At 31.7% G+C, this 21,987-nt stretch overlaps 2 protein-coding genes across 2 annotated transcripts; one reads left to right on the top strand and one right to left on the bottom strand.

Moving 5' to 3' along the window:
* Positions 1–2,496: 2,496 nt before the first annotated feature.
* LOC149553518 (thioredoxin-like protein CXXS1) lies at positions 2,497–3,816 on the bottom strand. The gene is made up of 3 exons (XM_089789915.1): positions 3,567–3,816; positions 3,033–3,155; positions 2,497–2,825 (listed from the first exon to the last, which is right to left on the bottom strand). The coding sequence occupies exons 1-3, from the start codon at positions 3,663–3,665 to the stop codon at positions 2,664–2,666; spliced, it is 384 nt and encodes a 127-aa protein (XP_089646041.1). The 5' UTR covers positions 3,666–3,816; the 3' UTR covers positions 2,497–2,663.
* On the top strand, positions 3,766–20,146 carry LOC149553517 (E3 ubiquitin-protein ligase UPL3-like). Its single transcript, XM_089790340.1, has 4 exons — positions 3,766–3,849; positions 19,633–19,701; positions 19,821–19,949; positions 20,033–20,146. The coding sequence occupies exons 1-4, from the start codon at positions 3,766–3,768 to the stop codon at positions 20,144–20,146; spliced, it is 396 nt and encodes a 131-aa protein (XP_089646466.1).
* Positions 20,147–21,987: the final 1,841 nt, after the last annotated feature.

Here is a 21,987-nt window from a genome sequence, read left to right as displayed (position 1 = left end):
ATACTAAAGAGAGAAGGAGAAGTGTGTGTGTGAGAGAGAGAGAGAGAGAGGGATGGAAATACACAAGGCCTAGAGAGAGATATGGAATGTGATGTCCCCATCAATAAGATCCATATAATTAAATAAATAATAATAATATAATATTAATAATGGTATAGTATATTAATATGGCCATTAAATATCATATTAAGTGATAAAATATAATATTTAGATTAATAATGTAAATACATAAAGTAGATTCATTATGTATTATATGTATTAGTATTAAAATTAATATAAGAAATATAATATATAATTATATTATATATGGATTAAAGATCTTAGGGAGCCCCAAGATGAGCATGTCCAACCTCAAGAAGTAGTAAATCTACCATCCACGTCAAAATTAAGCTTGTTCCTAATGGGTACGGAGTGTACACAAGGGGAGGAGCAAATCAGTTGCATTAGGGCAAGAGAATCCCAATATGGATTAAAGATCTTAGGGAGCCCCAAGCTAAGCATGTCCAACCTCGAGAAGCAGTAAATCTACAATCCATGTCAAAATTAAGCTTGTTCCTAGTGGGTAGGGAGTGTGCACAGGGGGAGGAGTAAATCGATCGTGTTGGGATGAGAGAATCCCAATATGGATTAAACATCTGAGGGAGCCCCAAGCTGAGCATGTCCAAACTTGAGCCACAGTAAATCTACCATCTACTATGGAATTATAAACCCTATTATAGTGCTATCTAAAGAAAAGTTGTTAAAATATGCATTTTCAAGAAATTTTGGCTTCGAGACAGGGGAAAGGAGCACTACATTCACGGTCAAAGTGGTAAAATATTTCCTTACCTTTTCTTGTTTTAAATTGTAAGCAGGACTATAACATGCATACTATGTGTCTACATCATGTCTTCATGCATTAATATGTTTGCTTTGCATCTTCCTCGTGTCTTCATGCATTCCTGTGTCTACCTCATGTTTGCATCGCATCTTCATGCATGAATGTGTCTACTTTGTGTCTTCATTCATATGTTTTTTCATTGGTTACTAACATGCAAAATTTGTAAGTGCTTAGCACATGTGTAGGGAAAAGAATGAATTTGAGTTATAGATTTTTTGAGGACAAGCGAATTTGAGAGGGGAGGATTGTGATGTCTCCACCGATAAGATCCATATAAGTAAATAAATAATAATAATATAATATTAATAATGATATAGTATATTAATATGACCATTAAATATCATATTGAGTGATAAAATATAATATTCAGATTAATAATGTAAATATATAAAGTAGATTCATTATGTATTATATGTATTAGTATTAATATTAATATAAAAAATATAATTTATATTAATAATATAATATATAATTAATATAATTATATTATCAATTAATATAATTATATTATTAATATAATATAATTAATATTCATTATGAGAGGACATGACCCTAAGAATGCATAGAAGGAAAAAGGAGATATTTGTCATCAAAAAATATATATTAAATAGTTTAATGTCCCGAGGGACATTGCATGAAAATTAGGGGGAACACATGCTAAAGGGAGAAGGAGATGTGTGTGTGTGTGTGTGTGTGTGTGTGAGAGAGAGAGAGAGAGAGAGAGAGATATTAGGGGGAACACATGCTAAAGAGAGAGGGAGAGGGAAGGGGGAGGGAGGGTAAACTAAACTATATTGCTCTTAAACTCTAGCTAAACCCATTTAAATTAAGTTATAACACTAAATTAAAAACTAAATGTAATCCTACACTAAACATTAAAATGCGATTTTAATAATAAACCAAATTATATTATCTATGTAAAATAAAGTAGTCCTAAATAAATTTGAGAATTAAATCAAACTAAACTCTAACCATAAGAATATGTTAGGCTGAATTTTCTATTGGGTAGAAACCCAAAGAAAAAATCTAATTGAACACCATAGAACCCAAAACCCAAATAGAATGAAACAATAGATACTAAGTACATGATTCGTTAAACAAAATCAATTTCAAAATTAATTTCTAAGAATAATACTAAATGAAAATAAACCCAGACATGAAACTCTATTAATCCATAGCACTAAAACATATGAAATACCATCCCTAAACACAATTGACATAAGATAACAAATTGGTGTTTAAAATTTCAAAGTTCTATTTGGATCATTGTATATAAATTAGTTATTATTTAAAAATAAAATAATTAAGATGATATAAAAAGTATTGAATTAAAAGTTAACAATAATCAATTTGGGATTTGAACTTTGGTTGGAACAATAATACTAAGACCTCTTAACCAAGACATGATATGACAAAACATTCTCCAAAAATATTTTTCAAAATGAATAAGGATTAAATTATTGAATATGAAATTATCAAATAATTATTTGGTTCTACCATGTTGACATGTGAATGCAACTAGCTTATATATATTTAATAATATATAAGAAAGTTAAAAATACTTGAGATTTTAATTTAATTATTATAAATAAAACTATATATTAAAAGAATTAAAGTCTTGATAACTCTGGACTTCTATATATATATATATATTATAAAATATATATATAAGCATTACAATTGTCATTACATTCCAACTTATTCTTACTGAATGTCGTAATTACAACTTACTTACAAAGGTGAAAAAAAATTATTGGTGAAACCCATGAAAAAGAAGATAAGTTTAGCAGGCATGAGAATGGCGGCGTGCAGTTTGTGCAAAGAGAAGCACTCTTCTAAACAGCTCCTCTGTGTTGGCCCCTACTATTTTGTCCACCACCTGATTTTCATCCCTCATAAACAAAAAGGTGGGCATAGCCTTCACATCCATTTTCTCTGCAACACTCTACAGATACCACCACACCAAACAGAAAGTTAGAATGCACCACTAAACATAGAATAATAAGAGTCTCCATTCGATTTTAACAATATATTCTTAAGTATTGATTTATATGCTTCGAATTTTATTAGTGTGATTTAAGATAAGACAGTAAACATATTAACATTTAAAGTATGTAAATGAAATCTATCGTGCTACTCAATATAGATATACCTTGGCCTCATCCACATCAACTGATAGAAAAAGAATATGTGGGTACTTGAGAGCCAGATCTTCGAAGAAGCCTGCCATGAACTTGGAGGGCACACACCAGTCTGCTGTGAAATGGGCTACAATCTGCAACCATCAAAATCTATTAAAAACTAAAGACATCGATGATTTATGGATGAAGTTTTTATGATCCAAATCTTCTTCTTATTTTTACTATAGTGTTTTAGGTATCTAATAATTTATCATAATTTATGAGATATCAAAATTCAATTGTATATTAGTGGGGTCTTGGATGTGATGGCATTTACTAAGTGAAGTCCAACGCACCAAAAATTCAACTGAATCTATCTCTCCTAAAAATAGTTGATACAATTAAGTTCTTCTCTAACAATTTATCTATATCTATATATGTATTATATGCCAACCTTACCCTCTGATCGATTAGAATGTGAATATAAATTGTACTCTAAACACTTACTCGTGAGTAGACTTACAAAAGAGAAAATGAACACAAGTTAAAATATATTTTGGAGATACCGGGCATGCTTGCAGATGTGCTTGAGAGATTATTTGCTCCCATGATTTGAGTGAATCAACCAGCAAAACTCTTGAACTCTTCACCTGTTGGCTCTCCATAATTTGAAGCAAAGAAAGCAATCAATCCTAAGTTACAGAGTACAATCATTCAGTGCTCATACAATTATAGATGAGTGTGTTATGGATTTGGCTTTGTTTTATGGCCACTGGATTTGCTCAAACAGCGACTCATGTTTATCCTAATCCACATGGGACGGCTTTAATGCTAATCGGTTTTGGATACGTGGGTTAATCCAATATGATATACATTGCAACTTCTATTGTGAGAGACGTAAAAGGTTTTGCCAACTCGCAGAATTTATGGTAAGGAGCTTTGCATGTAATAAAGCTGTTGTCTATTGTGGGGCTCCTTTCGTAGCTGTTATCTTTACGTTAACTATTATTTTGGAACATCATGATAAGGTTGAATTGAAAAGCTTTTGGAATCTTGTGAGCCCAAGTGCTCTAGAACTCTTTGGATACTTCTTGTGTGCCTCAAGATAAGAGCATAATAGGTACTTTGTTTTTTCTATAAAAGTAGGTGGTTTATCAATTGGAGGTTTGGGTGAAGATTCTTGTTTAGTATTTTTCTTCTTACTAAATATATATTAAGAGGGTTGGTAGGGTATCATATTGTTTTGGGTAGGATTGTAGGGTATCATTATTGTTTGGGGTAAGATTGAATATCATTTGATGTGGTGGAGATAGGCTCATAATTGTTCTTTCTTTTAATAATTGTTATTATATAATAATAGTGTTAAATTATTATCGGTATAAATATTGATGTTAAATTCTATTAATTCTATCATAAGATTATTATATTAATAAAAATTTAATCATTTTAAGTAAAATAATCTTGTTGTCAATGTTCTAATTTTTTTTTTTATTATTATTATTAATTATTATTTTATTAATTGTGAATAGATTTGAACCCATGATCTCTTTGATAAGAGGCTCACAATTTACCATTGTGTTGTAGGCTCTTGCCTATCAATGTTCTAATGTTAGCTTGAGTACATTCTTTTATATTTAGAAGCTTCTATTTCATATTATGTTTCATGAGCTAGGGATTTGACCATTTCCAATATGATCAAAGGAAGTTTACATTTCAATGTCTATTTTAAGAATGATATTCTTGAGTTCCTTTTTATGGCCATTACACTTTTTTAATCTATTCTTAACATATGAGTGAAAGGGCTACAATAAAATTTCTTTTAAGAGTATGCAAGTCTAAGATAAAAAAATTATTCATGTGATTGCATGAAAGTGACGACAAGACTAAAACTCAAAAATTATATGAAGTCATGATGTAAATGAAAACCTTGTGAGATAAAAACTCCACACAAGAAAGGTTATATATATATATATATATATATATATATATATATATATATATATATATATATATATATATATATTCAATAAAGAGAGATTTGCAACATACTTATGATCTCTTTACTTTGATAATACTTGTGTCCCTATAAAGTAAAACTAGAAAAACTATTATCTCATGCCTTTAATTTATATACAAATAGGAGATGAGTATTGCATATGATTTCCTAATAAGGTACCTTAGAATATTATGATCTATAAAACAATTGTGCATCCAAAATGAATAAGATCTTATGTGCTCTATAAATTCTTAGAATACTCCCCAAAAGGAATACCATCAGTATTTATGCTAACAATTATAGACCCTTAACATCTAACAGTTTGATGATAGGCCTAGTGAGTTTCAAGTTATAAGCATTAGAAGATCACTACACAAACCTGCTTAAAGCACCTTGGAGATGCTCTAGTTCAAGGTGGTCACGAACATTTTACGCTCTCCATGGATGAAATAGTGGTGTTACTAGGGTGTACTTTCCCATCCAAAGCTAACATCAGCAATGAAACGATGTCATAGCCATCCTTTAGGGTCAGTTGACTCTTTTTACAATAATTGTAATTACAACCACTATTACATAAATTCCACTTTGAACATTGTAAATATAATCAATATTAATTAGATGAACTATAAATACTATTTTTATGCTCCCTCCATATTATTTAATGACTTTGACTACTTTGACCATGTTGATCAACCTTTGACCAATATGGACTAATAGGCTAAATGGTGACATAGATGTCCATAAGAATTTATCATTAATCTATTAAATATGAAAACACAAATTACTAAACCATATGAAAAGATATAATAAATCAATGAGTCCATATTTACAATATTTCAAGTGTTTCATCATAATTACAACTAAATGATACATATATGAATATATCTTTGCCATATAAAGTAATGTATTTGGAACAAAAGGTAAGAAATTTACATCATTGTGAGTACTAAAGTCCTTGTGTATATCATTGATACAATCATATTATATGTACACAACTACCAAAAATCCTAGAGATAAAACTATCATAGAATTGACTTCATTCCACTCCTTAAATTTTTTTCTATCTTCATGCATTACTACTGTTGAAGACGCCTAGAGTTCAATATCATACTAAATGTATGTATTATAGGCATTTAATATTTATCAGTTATAGGGATATAATTAACATATGAAACTAAATGTAAATCAAATAATGAACATATGAAACCTTGTTTTGTTTTAGTATTACCTAGTGAAGTGTTCTTAGAGGGTCATCTCTCTATTTGTGGGTCTTCAATAGGGATTTTTTATCAGCATTAGCAATGGTAAAAGGTTCATCAATTTTTGGTCTTCCTTGATGCTTCACCAATTTTACATTTGGTATAATAAGGTGTGAATATTTGAGAATGATTGTGTGCTTCTCATAGTCTTCGAATTCAATAATTCCATTCATTCTAAGCATATATATCTCTACAACCATTTTCTAGCAACAACAACTGAACTAGTAGGATATGTCAATCCATCATCATATGTAATCAGTTGTGCAAAATTTTTTTATCTCTTACACAACATGCCAACCAATAATTTGATTTCTAATCATTCCTCTATGGTGCAACCAATGTAGAGACATGTTATGGTTGAAGAGGATTTGATAGATGGTTATGGTCAATTGAACTTTCCATGTCATCATTGTTTATAGAGGGCATGAGAGATAATGAAGTAAGATAATGTAGATCCCATGTATCTGTTGGAAATAATTGATTAATTGTGTATTATCTTTGATGTTACACAAAATGTCATATCATTTCCATCAATGTATGTCGAGCTCACTTGGGCATTGAAGATAGTTTCATGTGTCTACTGAGTATTCCATAGTTTACCTAGTTCAAAAGATGATGTCCACTGAGTTCACACGAGCGACAAAGTAAAGCTTGCATAAATTGAGTGTTAACCGAGATCACTCAGTTATAGAAGGAAATTTGTGGATGGAACCAATGTTAATTGAGCTCACTTGGTTACCAAAGGAACTTTTTGAATATGTAGTGTTAACTAAGTTCACTTGGTTAATACAAGAAAATTGCTTTAAGTTAGTAACTACTAAGTAGGGTCGGCTAATGAAGGATTTTCTTGCTTTGGCATATTGAGTTAAATAATTTTGTTTGTTGGTTCTAGCCGACTAAGAAGATGAATATTAATTATTCTAAGTTATATTCAAGTTGACTTGACAATGTGTAAAATATAAATATAAGGTCAAGTTTAGGATTGAATGTGTGGAACATAATTGAAGATTTGATGATGCTTAGAGGAAGTGTATTAGAAGGATAAGTAGAATATCCTTGTTGAGATATAAAGATACATTCGATTAGGAAGGATCAAGTATACAAGGCAGAATTGAGGTTTGTAATCAATAATTCAGTTGCATTAGAAATCGGGTCATCTCATTGTTACTCTCTAACCATTGTAGTAGTTATCTAAATCTCTTAATAGAGTTGGCTTAACAACTATTTATAAATACTCTAACAAGGTGGCATTTCTATTGAATTTTCTAAAGACCTATAACAAGGCCACTCCTAATAGGGTGATTAAATCCTCTAATAGGGTCACACCTAATAGTGTGTTTTGTAACATTTAATAGGGTTGGCTCCTAACAGGGCTCACTTTAGAAGAGTGAAAATTAATAACTAGTTGCAATTAGTGGTTGTTCCCAAATTGGGTTTCCATAGTAAAATCTTATGTTCATGCTATTTCTTTTATGTGTTTGCAACTAAGCTAAAATAACATCAATCACAGATAATATCTTAAGATTTTCATGTTCAGTATTTGTTGAGCTATTTTTGATCTGGAATTTATTTTTGTGGTAATTGATTCACCCCTCCCCTCTCAGTTACTCCTCATATATTTCCAAAAATTGGTATAAGAGATTTTGGTGCTTGTAGAGAAGGTTTCAAGGACCAAAGCTAAAGATCAATATGTCTTACAAAAGAGAGATTTCCAAGTTGAATTGGGGCAACTTTGCAGCATGGCAAGGACTTATGAGGTTACATTTGGAAACTATCAGTTATTCAAGTTGTAAATATCTTGATAGTGAATACAAGACTCCTACTAGAACATTATTAGTTGAAGATATTGCTAAAAATAAAAATCATAACATCATGATTATTGACATTACTTCTGCTCTTAATTATACTGAATTTGGTGAAGTCAAAAATTGCACTACAACTTATGATATGTGGATCAAACTTAAAGTCATCTATGAAGGAGATGATAATGTAAGAAGAGCTAAAGTTGAAAGTCTCAGAGGATAGTTTGATCAGATGAAGATGAGAGAAGATGAAAACATTGCAAAATATGTTGAGAAAATTAAAGCAAGTGTGAGTGCAATCAAAGCATTTAGAGGATACATTGATGAAAAAAAAATTTGTAAACAAGGTACTCAGAACTCTTCTTCCTATCTATGTAATTAGAGTGTCTTCCATTCAAGAAATGAGATGTGATCCAAATAGAAATATAACTTTGGATGCTCTAGTTGGAAGATTGACAGCTTTTGAGTTAGATAACTATGTCCCTAGTTCCAAAGGTATTGAGTTTGCATTTGAAGTGAAGCTTTTATTCAAGAAAAATGGTAAGAAATCAAAAGCCAATCAATCAAAAAGTGATGAAGAAGAAGAAAGTTCAGATAGTGATCTTGAAGTTGTTGAAGCGCTACTTATAAGGAAATATTCCAAAGGCAGAGAGAAGTACAAAGGTAAGATTCCTCTAATCTATTTTTCTTGTGAAGAAGTTGGTTTCATTGTTGTAAGGTGCCCAAATAGAGAAGACAAGGAAGAAAAGAAAAGAAAAAAGTTCAAAAGAAAGAAGCAATTCAAAAACTACAAGGACTACAATGACAAAGTTAAGAAATCTTATTTTATCGCTAAAGATTCTAATAACAATGAAGATGAAATGGTATATATTGTTATAAAAGATGAATCTGATAATGAAGGAGATAAAATGGCACTTATCTCTCATGTTAGAAAAAACTAATACATGGATCATTGATAGTGACTTCTCACATCATATGACTAGAGACAAAAAAAAGTTTGAACACATGGAACATTATGATGGTGGTAGTGTGAGATTTGGAAATAATGAACCTTGTTGCATAAAGGGAAAAGGGCGTATCTCATTAACCAATGAACTTAGATGTGACAATTCTTATTAGGTTGAAGGACTAAAGCACAATCTACTAAGTGTGGTACAGCTGAATAATATTAGATTCAATGTAGAATTCATGAATGGGAAGGCCAAATTGGTGGATGGAAAAGAAAATCTTGTTGGATCTAGAAAACAAACAAAAGGTAATCTATTCTATCTAGATCTTAGTGAAATTTCATGTTTTATTGCTAAAGTAGAAGAAAGCTAGTTATGGTACAAAAGATTATGTCATGTAAACTTTGATAATCTAGTCAACATAAGAAAAAATAGAAGAGTAAGAAGTATTCCTAGCTTGAGGAAACTTGATATGGGTCTATGCAAAAATTGTCAAATTGGTAAGATGGGAAAAACTAGTTTCAAAAGCAAAAACTATCATTCTGAAAAAGTCTTAGAGTTTGTACATATAGACTTATGTGGACCTATTGGAGTAGAGAGATATAGTGGAGATAATTTTTTCATTCTTTTTGTTCATGATTATTCCAAAAGGATGATTGTAATGTATCTAAAATAAAAATCTAAAGCTTTTCAAAAATTGAATTGGTATCTAGCAAGAGTAGAAAAGGAAACTGGAAAGAAGCTGAAATGTTTGAGACTGGAGAGAGGTGGTGAGTTCATTTCCAATGAGTTCAATGAATTTTGCATTGAAAAAGGAATTAAGAGACATGTATCAGCCCCTAGTACACCTCAACAGAATGGTATAGTTGAAAGAAGGAACAAATCCATCATGGATTGTGCAAGAACATTGATAATAGAAAGTAATGTTGCAATCAAATACTGGAAGGAAGCAATCAGTATTGTAGAGCATACCTCAAGAACAGTTTACAATTGAAGAAAGACTCAAATCAAACTCCTTATGAACTATGGTATGGCTACAAACCTAATATAAGTTACTTGAAAGTATTTGGTAGCAAATGTTATATCTTGAAAGAATCCAAGAAAGGTAAATTTGATGTCAAAGGTGATGAAGGCATATTCCTAGGATGCTCTTGTAGAAGTAAAGCATACAAATGTTGAATCTATCTATTTATAAAATCATAGAAAGTGCACATGTGAGAACTGATGAGTTTTCTAAAAAGAGTGAAGAAGAGAGCAACAAATAACTTGAAGATTATAGAAGATTTGTTTATTATGAACCTGATACTTTGGAAAATCTATCTAGAAGTTAGGAGGCCTCACCTCCCAAGTCCCTAAAAGCCCCAAAAGCTACCAAGTTACAATTAGTGCAAACTGAGTCATAGTCAGAAGCTACTGAGCTCTTGCTAGAACAAAATGAGTCTAATAGACCTGAGACACAAATAGTGGGACCCAACCTTAATATAGAAGATCATGAAGAACTTTGTGAAACAAACTCCAAATCCAAAGTACCTATGTTATCAAGATATGTCAGAAGACATCATGCACTTGATCAAATCATTGGAGACAAGACAAATGGAACAATAACAAGAAATAAATTGAAAGTTGCATGTTTTCTTGTTGAATTTGAACCTAGAAATGTTAAAGATGTTTTGGATAATAAACGTTGGATTGAAGAAATGAATGATGAAATAGAAAAAATTGAGACTTGAACAAAACTTGGACTCTAGTTCCTAGACCCAAGGATAAAAATGTAATTGACACAAAGTGGGTATTCAAAAATAACCTAAATGAAGATGGAGAAGTTTCTAGAAACAAAGCAAGGTTAGTATGTTATTCTCAAGAATAAGGTATTGATTATGGTGAAATGTTTTCTCATGTTGCAAGATTAGAAGGTGTTAGAACTTTACTAGCATATTTAGCTCATAGAGGGTTTAAAGATTATCAAATGGATGTAAAATCTACATTCTTGAATAGAATTCTTGATGAGGAAGTCTACATAGAACAACATGAAAGTTTTGTAGATCCCAGCAAAAGAGATATGGTATGCAAATTACACAAAGCATTATATGGTCTCAAGAAAGCACCCAGAGCTTGGTATGAAATACTTCATAAGTACTTCATAAAGATTAGTTTTCAAATAAAAAATGATAACAAAATTTTATATATCAAAGAAGGACTAGACAAGAAGATTGTGTTGACAAAAATACTCATGGATGACACTTTATTTGTAGGAAATATTGACATGTGCAAGGCATTTTCATAAGAAATGAGTAAAGAATTTGAAATGTCTATGTTTGGAGAGATAAAATTCTATGTTGGATTGTAAATCTAGTAGAAGAAACATGGTATCTACATTACTTAATCTAAATATATCAAAGAGATACTAAAGAAATCTGTAATGAAATACTCAAGACCAGCTGGAACTCCTATGTCTACTAGACATAAGCTTTCCAAAAATAATGATTCCAAGGAGGTAGATTAGACAACATGTAGATCAATGATTGAAAAATTGCAGTATGTAGTGCATAAAAGGCATAATATTATAGTAGCAATTGGTATGGTGGCAAGATTCTCAAAAAATCCCAAAGAAAATCATATGATGGCAATCAAAACAATAATGAGATATCTGAAAGGTACTGAAGACTATGGTTTATGGTACAAAAAAGGAGGCAATTTGGATTTGAAAGCATTCACAGATGTTGATTGGGCAAGAATTGTTGATGATAGAAAGAGCACCAATGGTGGAGCATTTTTTCTTAGTAAAAGACTAGTGTCTTGGACAAGCTAGAAATAGAATTGTATTTCTCAATCCATAGAAGAGGTGGAATATGTGGTAGTAGCACTTAATTATTTTAATATTGTTTGTTCAAACAACTATTGGTATGAAGATAGAGATCAAGGATCCAATGGTTATATACTATGATAACACCAGTGCAATTAATATATCAAGGAATCTAATGATGCATACCAAAACAAAACATATTGCTATAAAATATCATTTTTTGAGAGAATTGGTACAAGATAAAGAGGTAAGATTGGAATATGTGAATACAAAAGAGAAAATTGTAGATATATTCACTATGTCATTATCTAAGGATGCATTTATGTATCTAAGAGGTAAGTTAGGGGTCATTCCCCTATCTGAAGCTCACTAAATGAAGTTTAGTGCTGCATCAACCAGAGCATGTTGAAGATCAATCAGTTGATGCAGTATTGACAAGGGCATATTGCAAATGAATCAGTACATGAGGTATATTGATATTCACTAAATATTCCCTTTGGAATGATATGTCAAAGAGGGAGAATTTTATTTTCATATCTCATACAAATTTTGTTTGGCAACGTCAAAGGGGAAGAACTTGGTCTAATATCAAAGGCAGAGGTTTTCTATCAAAAGAAGATATTGAAGGAAGAGGGAGTTCACACTAGTAGAGGGAGTTGAGTTCTCATGGATAAGAATTAGAATGAAACTAAGGATATGTTCCTTACTTTATTCTTGATCTTAAAATTTCATTGTATTATGACATATTATGTTGCCATCAATGCCAAAGAGGGAGATTGTTGGAAAAAATTGATTAATTGTGTATTTTCTTTGATGTTACAAAAAATTTCATATCATTGTCAATCAATGTATGTCGAGCTTACTTAAGCATTGAAGATAGTTTCCTGTGTCTACTGAGCATTCTAGGGTTTGCCTAGTTTAGAAGGCAATGTGTACCAAGTTCACTCAAGCGAAAAAGTAATGCTTGCAAATATTGAGTGTTAATTGAGCTCACTCACTTAATGAAGAAAATGTTGGATGGAACCAATGTTAATCGAGCTCACTCAGTTACCAAGGGAACTTTGTAAATATGCAGTGTTAACTGAGTTTACTTGGATAATATAGGAAAATTACTTTGAGTTAGTATCTAGCGAGCAGGGTCAACTAACAAAGAATTTTCTTGCTTTGATAGATTGAGTTAAATAATTTTGTTTGTTTGTTCTAGCTGACTAAGAATATGACTATTAATTATTCTAACTTATATTCAAGTCAACTTGACAATGTGTAAAATATAAATATAAGGTCAAGTTGAGGATTGAATGTATGAAACATAATTGAAGATTTGATGATGCTTAGAGGAAGTGTATTAGAAGGATAAGTAGAATATCCTTGTTGAGATGAAAAGATATATTTGATTAGGAAGGATCAAGTATACAAGCCAAAATTGAGATCTGTAATCAGCAATTTAGTTACATCGGAAACTAGGTCATCTCATTGTTACTCTCTAACCATTATAGCAATTTTTTAAGATTAACCTTAGACAAAAATAATAGTTACATGAAAATATAACAAATACCGAAAAATAGTAGATCGCATAAAAGAGAACACAAGACACCAAGATTTAACATGGTTCACCCGATCCCCAAGCTACATCTACCAACAACAAGTCCAATATTATTATTATCCAATGATTAAAATCCATAATCTCTTACATCTCAATACCACCAAAAGAAGCTACAATATCACCATTACATTATGAAATCCCTAACCCTAAGCCTTTTTTATACAAGCTTTTGCTACTTACAAAATTAGGGCTAGAGTCGTCCAATAGGAAAAATAGAAACCAATGCCTTTTACAATTTAAGGGAATTTTTGGCTTCAAGGTTGTTTCCCCTTGACCCCACCCTGTACTACAAAAGAGAGTGAACCTGGGGTGTTGTCCCAAGACCCTGCAGGGGTACTACCCCTTGACCTCGTCTTAAGGGCACTACCCCCAAACCCCCATATAAATAATATGGGTAGAAAAGCACAACAAATAATCCTGTTAGTCTAATTAGGCTCCATGGTACAATAATCTTCCACTTGGATACTGATCAGACTCAACAATAATAATCTTCCACTTGGAGACTAATCATGGCACTACTAAACCTATAGCTCCCACTAGAATATATCAAACCACCTTGGACTCTATTGTTCTCTTATTTTGTTCAGTTGAGAAGACCAATCGAAGCTAAAGAGGAATTCAACTTCTCACTTCTCACTACCTTTGTAAACATATCTACTCTAGATTATCATTTATATGTATCTTCTCTAGCTTTAACTATCCATCATCCAAAGCTGACCTAATGAAATTATACAACAACTGTATGTGTTTTGTATTTGAATGCAAAGTTGAACTCTTTGCAAGATGAATGGAACCCTGGCTATTGGTAAGAAAATAATTATCCTTCTGATGGTGTCTCAATTCTTCCATGAAGAACTAAAGCCATATCATCTCCTTGGCTTCCTCTATAGTGGATAAAGCATTAACCTTTTGTTATCAAGAAACCCAACTCACTACTACCCCTCTAACAGTAAAGACATAACCTATAGTACTCTGCCTAGTATCAATATCCCCTACCAAATCTGAGTCAACATAGCCCTGTAAATCAATACTAGAGCCCCCAAAATCTAAACACTTACTAGATGTTTCTCTCAAATATCTAAAAATCCACTTAGTTGCATTCCAATGCTCAATTCCTAGATGACTCATATACCTGCTAACATCTCCCACTGCATGTACAATATCTAGCCTTGTAGATACCATAGCATACATCAAGTTTCCTACAACTAAAGCATAAGGTACCTTGGACATCTTATCCTACTCTTCTTGTGTCTTTGGATGCATCTCTTTAATCAACTTCAAATGACTAGGAAAAGGTGTATTGACAGTTTTAGCATTCTTCATAGAGAAACGTTATAACGCCTTCCCAATATAATCAGCTTGAGATAATGTCAATTTTTTTTTCTTCCTATCTCTACAAATCTTCATACCAAGGATTTTTTTTGTGGCCACCAAATCCTTCATAGCAAATATATGTGTTAACGACTCCTTTAACCCCTTAATGTGATCAATGTTAGACTAGCTATACGCATGTCATCAACATATAAACATAAAATAATATAGTTTTCATCATCCAACTTCTTAAAATTAAAATAATGATCTTAATGACACCTAATATATCCATGCTCATGTATAAACCTGTCAAATTTCAAATACCATTGCTGAGGTGCTTGCTTCAAGGCATATAGAATTTTCTTCAATTTGCACACTAAGTTCTCCTTACCTTTGACCTCAAATCCCTGTGGTTGTGCCATAAATATCTCTTAATCCAAATCACCATGAAGAATGGTTGTTTTAACATCAAGCTACTCCAAATGCAAATCTTCAGTAGTCACAATACTTAAAACAGTGCGAATAGAAGTCATTTTTACAAAAGGAGAGAATATCTCATCAAAATCAATGCCTTTTTTTATGAAAATCCTTTTACCATGAACCTATCTTTAAACCTTTTATTTCCTCCATCCTCTTATTTTAATCTATAGAACCACTTATTCTGTAAAGCCCTTTTACATGCAGGAAACTTGCATAAATCCCAAGTCTTATTTTTCAGCAAAGAGTCCATTTCATCTCTCATTGTAGACTCCAAATAAATCTTACTATCCAGCTACCTAGCTTCATCATAACATTTAGGTTCACCAACATCAGTAAGAAAAATAGAATACAAAGAAGGAGAAAATCTTTTTGGAGGTCTACTTAGCCTTGTTGATTGTCTAACATTCACTAGGGTGTGTGGTATTTTTTGTTGCAATTGTTGTAGATCATCAACTTTTGAAGTATCATCCAACACTACATAATCATCTTCTTTCTTCTCATGTTGTTGTAATAGATCTTTGTACAACACTTTCTCATCAAATATGACATCCTTGCTTCTTACAATTTTACTATTTTCAAAATCCCAAAGCCTATAATCAAATTCATCAATGTCATATCCAATAAATACACATTTTTTTGACTTATATTCCAACTTGGTTCTATTTTCATAACCTATATGAGAAAATGCTTCACAACCAAAGGTTTTGAGAAAAGAATAACTCACCTTATTACCAGTCCATGCTTCCTCTAGAATACCATAGCCCAAATGTGTAGATGGGCCTCTATTAATCAAATATGCAATAGTATTGATAGCCTCTACCCACATATTTAAAGGAAACCTTGTTGTAACCTCGTGCTTCTTGCACGCCCCATTATAATAATCTTCATGCATTCAGCCACTCCATTTTCTTGTGGAGTTCTTAGAATAGTTTTTTGTCTATAAATACCATTATTGGAGAAATAATATTCAAATTCATGACTACAATACTCACCATCATTATCAGATCTAAGACATTTTAATTTCTTTCCAATCTCATTTTCAACCAAGCATTTCCATTTCTTAAAAGTTTGAAACACATCAAATTTTTGTCTAAGAAAATAAACCCATACTTTTCTAATTGTATCATCAATAAATGTAACATAATAATAAGAGCCACAAAGGAAGATATTTGAGTTGGTCCCCATACATTTGTATGCACAAGCTCTAATCTCTCACTTTTCTTTTCCTTCCTAGTCTTCACAAAACTCACTCTCTTTTATTTTCCATACACACAACTTTCACAGAAATCCATAGTAGCACATTTTAGACCTAGTAAACCTTTTTTTGAACAAATTACTTTCATACCTTTCTCACTCATGTGCCCAAGTCTATTGTTCCATAATGTTGTATGAGAATCTACAAGCATTATTTATTCTCTGTACTCAACTACAACAATTGTTCCTAAACATTCATATTTATCTAAAACAACCAAAGTAGAAGGAGCAATATGACCTATACAAATATATAAGGTGCCTACTTTCATACCTTTTCCTACTACAATGGAACCTTTTGAAACCTTCCAATTTTTATCATTAAAATTAACTACACAACCCTCATTACTGAGTTTCCCTACTGAAATTAAATTCTTACTTAGCCTTGGAGCGTGTCTTACCTCATGTAGTAACCAGTGATTCTCATTCTTAAATTTAATCTTAACTTTTCCCTTTCCAACAATCTAACAAGGTTCATCATCGCCCAAATAAACAATCCCAAAATCCCCTTGACATAATCAATAAAATAACCTCTATAGGGTGTAGCATGAAATGAAGCACTAGAATCTAAAACCCATGAATCATCAAAATTTTCTAAAGATAGAATCAAAGAATCCTCTTTGGATTTATTACTTACCACATTTACATCCCTGTTCCCTTCTAGTTTATCCCTTAATTTTTCTTTCAAGTCCAATAATATTTCTTCTTATGTCCTGGTTTCATGTAATACTAGCAATCTCTTGATCCTTTGGATTGCAACCTTTTCCCCTTTGACTTTCCTCTTGATTTCTCATGATTTTTCAAATTATTTCCTCTCTCAGTTATTAGCCTCTACTTTTTGTGTTCAAAGCACTTCCTGATTAAGACCCCCCTAAAATTTTCGTATGAGTTTCCTCTCTCAAAATAACACCAATCACATCATCAAATTTTAGGGTATTAGATCTAGAAACAAAATTACTCACAGCCATTACCAAGCCATTCTAGCTTTCAGGAAAAGAATACAAATCAAGAGAGCCTTAATTTCTTCATCAAAATTGTTACCCATAGAAGATAACTGACTAGTAATAGTATTAAAATCATTTAAATGCTCTACAATAAATCCACCTTCTATCATCTTCATATTAAATAAATTCTTCATGAGAAATACCTTGTTTGAAGCGGAGGGCTTTTCATATAGTTTTGCCAAGGGTTGCATCAACTATTCTTTTATCTTCACTTTGGTAATATTGAATGTCACTAATGATGCCAAGCATAGTCAAATGCTTCAAAGTATCTTTCTATCCAAAATCTCCTAGTCCTCATCTTTCATAGTTCCTTGTTTCTTGGATTTTGCTTCCAATGACTTCCATAAGTCCTTTTGATAAGGATAGTCCTCCATTTTCATCTTCCATAACTGAAATTTCTACCTATTAAAATTCTCCATCTTTAGCTTACCCTCATCTACCATCACTCTCACTCAACTATGAGACCTTCTTGTAGAGGATCGCTAAAAAAAATGACTATAGTCTAGCTAAAAAAAATGACGATAGTCTAAGCTATAAAAAATGACAACCATCTGGATCTGATACCACTTTTTAGGATTAACCTCAAACAAAATTAATAGTTACATGCAAATATAACCAATACCTATAAATAGTAGATCACATAAAAGAGAACACAAGACACCAAGATTTAATGTGGTTCACCCAATCCGTTGGCTACGTCTACCAACAGCAAGTCCAATATTATTATTATCTAGTGATTACAATTTGTAATCCCTTACAACTCAATATCATCATTAAAAGCTACAATATCACCATTACATTATGAAATCCCTAACCCTAAGCCTTTTTTATACAAGCTTTTTTCACTTACAAAATTAGGGCTAGAATAAGTCATCCAATAGGAAAAATAGCAGTTGACACCTTTTACAATATAAGGGCATTTTTGGCTTCCCTAGGACCCCATAGGAGCATTGCCCCCAAAACCTCGTAGAAATAATATGGGGAGAAAACTATACCAAATAAACCTTTGAGTCTGATTATGTTCCACATCACAACACAATGATCTAAATCTCTTAACAAAGTTGGCTTAGCAAGTATTTATAAATCCTCTAACAAGGTGGCATTTCTATTGAATTGTTTAAAGACCTCTAACAAGGCCACTCCTAACAGGGTGATTAAATCCTCTAATAAGTTCACACCTAATAGTGTGTTTTGTAACCTTTAATAGGGTTAGCTCCTAATAGGACTCACTTTAGAATAGTGAAATTTAGTAACTAGTTGCAATTGGTGATTTTTCCCAAATTGGGTTTCCACATCAAAATATTGTGTTCATGTTATTTCTTTTATGTGTTTGCGACTAATCTAAAATAACATCAACCATAGGTAATATCTTAAGATATTCATGTTAAGTATTTGTCGAGCTATTTCAACATTTATCGAGTTACAACATTTCTCTTGTGTGTTTACTGAGTTATAATTAAGCCGATAGGCTCTATGTGGGAGCTTTGCTCCCAAAAAAATAATTTCGACGGAAAAGTTGTCAGCCCAAACATTTTTCTACTTTACGGGAGCTTTTCTGATAGAAATCATTTTTTAGAATTATTCTATAAACAATACTTTTTAAAAATTTCTTTCAAATAATACACTTTTTATATAAACTTTCTATTTTACTCTTATGTTGCTAATTCTCTTCTTTCTAATTTTATTTAACTTACTAATTCTCTAATGTTTTTTGAACTTTGTTCTTCAATGTCTTCACTTGAACTCAAATCAGGTGAGTGATCTTTCATTATTACTAGCTCTAGGTTTGTTTTTGTCAATTTGATCTATTGGTTTGGTAATTTTTGTGAAGCATTTCTAGATTTGTTCAGTTTGATCTATTGGCTTCAGCATTTTTTATAGAACCGATTCTAGATTTGATTTTATTAAATTTCCACTTGTCCAAATTATTAAATGCATTTTTTGGTACCTATCTTAACCTTTGAAAGCTTTTGGTGATTGAATGCTTGTTTCCATTTCTTATACGTGTTTCCCATCTCAACTTTGCATTTATTTTCAGAAGAGGAATTGGAAACACTTATATGTGGTGTGTGTGACTTATAGAAGGTAAGTATGAACTATGAAGCAGTTTAATTGATTTTTATTTATCATAGTCTCTATCAATGTTTGGGTTTTCAAATGTAAAATGTTTTAGCAGGATCAAACGCTAAGGGACCACATCAAATTCGACCATGGATACACTGCTCAATGTGAGTACGCAGTGAACGTGAGTTATACATTCTCAGCTCTTATGTATAGAGTGTGTTTATTTCTTGCTGAATTTTGAGACTTTGAAAACCCTAGATCTGCAACACCCTAACATCATTTTTTCTTAATTACGTGAAGTTTATTGAGATCATGGGGAAATTCACACCAAAGCTGCAGAGAGCATTTTTGCAGTTCATTATTGGCTATCCAAACCTTCGTCCAGGTGGTTTGAGTGCTCTGAATCTAAAACCGACTATTTTTTGCAAGGTAAGTGCATTGCTCACATTTACAAGTATAGATTCATTATTTTTGAATTTTACATCTTCTAAGCATATGTCTTCAAAATGCAGAATCCTTCAAATTCAATAGAGGTTTTTGATATGGATTTGTCGAGTGCTATGACTTCTACAAATTACCTTAAACTCCCTCCTTACTCAAACAAGGTTTTCCCTTCTGCCTATTGAATCAAGAACATTTATGATGTATTTTATGGCTCTCTGATAATTTGTTGTGGTAGAATATGTATCTAATGAATGAAAGAATCGTAAAAAACAATGTGTGATAGGTTGGTGTATGCCATTACTGAAGGGCGGGGATCTTTCAACCTCTCATAAAAATAGGGGCAATTGAATCATTCAAAATGTTGGCATTTTTTTGAGCTCCACACAATGATTTCAGAATTTAGAAGACATTGGCCACTTCTGCCCATTCAAATGCAAGAACCTCAGTAGATTGTCTTGCACATGATGAAAATCAAATTCAAGGAACTATTTGCCGCATTACAAGTTTGAATGAAATAAATGTAGAAATAATCCACTAGTGAAGAGAAGGAAGTGCACAATGATAGACATGTCTACAAAATGGGAAGCCTCTGAAATTCTTAATCACATTTGGTCTAATTCAAAGTATCATGTTTGTTGGTTGCTTAATTCTAGTAATTCTATTTATGTCAACATTCTTGCAACTATGGTTAAATTTGATGGAATCAACATGTCATTGTGATAGGTTTTATGTGGGAGCTTTGCTCCCAAAAAAATATAATTTAGACGGAAAAGTTTTCAGTCCAAACATTTTTCTAACTTTTCCCATCAAAGTCATTTTTTAGAATTATTTTATAAACAATACTTTTTAAAAATTTCTTTCAAATAATATCCTTTTTATATAAACTTTCTATTTTACTCTTACATTTATAATACTCTCATTTCTAATTTTATTTAAGTTGCTAATTCTCTAATGTTTTTTCATAAATTTCTATAATACTTCAAGTAGATGACATCATGTTTCTAAAAGGATTGCATGTGCTACAACATCACAACATTCAACACTACCAACATGTTTCTTTTGTTAACTTTTGCATAGCCTCCTACCAAGATGATTTGTAATTCTTCTTCTCCATTAAAATACTATGACTAATGTTGACATTATCAATATTACATACATTTTACCATAATTAATTTCCACTTTCTTAATTCATTTTGCCATTAATTTAGGGTTATAATTTAGTCCCTCTACCAAACTCTTGGTTCCAACATGACATGGAATCATCTCATTGGCTTTGATTCTTTATTTTAAGAAAACATTGTGGTATGAAATAAGTTCTTCTTTTAGCTTCTCAAAGGAAATTTTCAATTTCTCACTATCTATTCATAACTGTGAGAGCATATTAATTGCTCCTAATTTAATACACATAATTGAAATTCCTATTGATACTAAATATCATGGTTGTATTATTCTATGATTGTAAGTTAATGCCAACTTTGTTGCATTATGCATTATGATATTCTTTCTAAAATACCTCCTATCGGCTAATCGTTGCACTTACATAAACGTGCAACTACCAGTAAAGTTTAGTTTTGATTTATATCGACATCTAAGGATCTAGGATTTATTTTTGTGTCAACTAATTCTCCTGTCCCCTCTTAGTTACTCCTCTTATATTTCCAATAGTATCCACCCACTCACTTGTCTTACAATGATCCCAATCACATTGAAAATAACTAGGATGAAAGAAATCAAACTTTCATTTCCAAATGGTTCATTAAGTCCTATTAGAGATGGAAAATGAATGCATGTTTGAAGAGTCTCTCACTATAGCACAATCCAATATATCACCTAAGAATCCATCCCTAATCAACCAAAAGAGCCTGTGCACTACTAAATCAATAGTCCCCCTATGATAATGCAAATGTACACCAATCAACTATGGTACAAGCATCAAGAAGTTTGACTATTGAAATCTTCATTTTCTCCTTAACTGGAGGTCTCTTCACACATACCCCCACTCCATTATACCCCCCTTTCTCAT

This window comes from Cupressus sempervirens, chromosome 6 (genome assembly GCF_028749045.1).
Source record: "Cupressus sempervirens isolate cs-2001-9-10 chromosome 6, ASM2874904v1, whole genome shotgun sequence".
Taxonomy (NCBI): domain Eukaryota; kingdom Viridiplantae; phylum Streptophyta; class Pinopsida; order Cupressales; family Cupressaceae; genus Cupressus; species Cupressus sempervirens.
Note: the sequence above shows the minus strand (reverse complement) of the source record. Positions and strands in the feature narration are given on the sequence as shown.

Excerpts from the sequence above, each read along its gene's own strand:
- LOC149553518 (XM_089789915.1), bottom strand. The coding sequence starts at position 3,665 with ATGGAGAGCCAACAGGTGAAGAGTTCAAGAGTTTTGCTGGTTGATTCA. Across the intron at positions 3,156-3,566 it reads CACATCTGCAAGCATGCCCG|ATTGTAGCCCATTTCACAGC; the intron begins GTATCTCCAAAA and ends TGATGGTTGCAG. Across the intron at positions 2,826-3,032 it reads TTGATGTGGATGAGGCCAAG|AGTGTTGCAGAGAAAATGGA; the intron begins GTATATCTATAT and ends TGGTATCTGTAG.
- LOC149553517 (XM_089790340.1), top strand. The coding sequence starts at position 3,766 with ATGGCCACTGGATTTGCTCAAACAGCGACTCATGTTTATCCTAATCCA. Across the intron at positions 3,850-19,632 it reads TGCTAATCGGTTTTGGATAC|GATCAAACGCTAAGGGACCA; the intron begins GTGGGTTAATCC and ends ATGTTTTAGCAG. Across the intron at positions 19,950-20,032 it reads AACCGACTATTTTTTGCAAG|AATCCTTCAAATTCAATAGA; the intron begins GTAAGTGCATTG and ends TTCAAAATGCAG.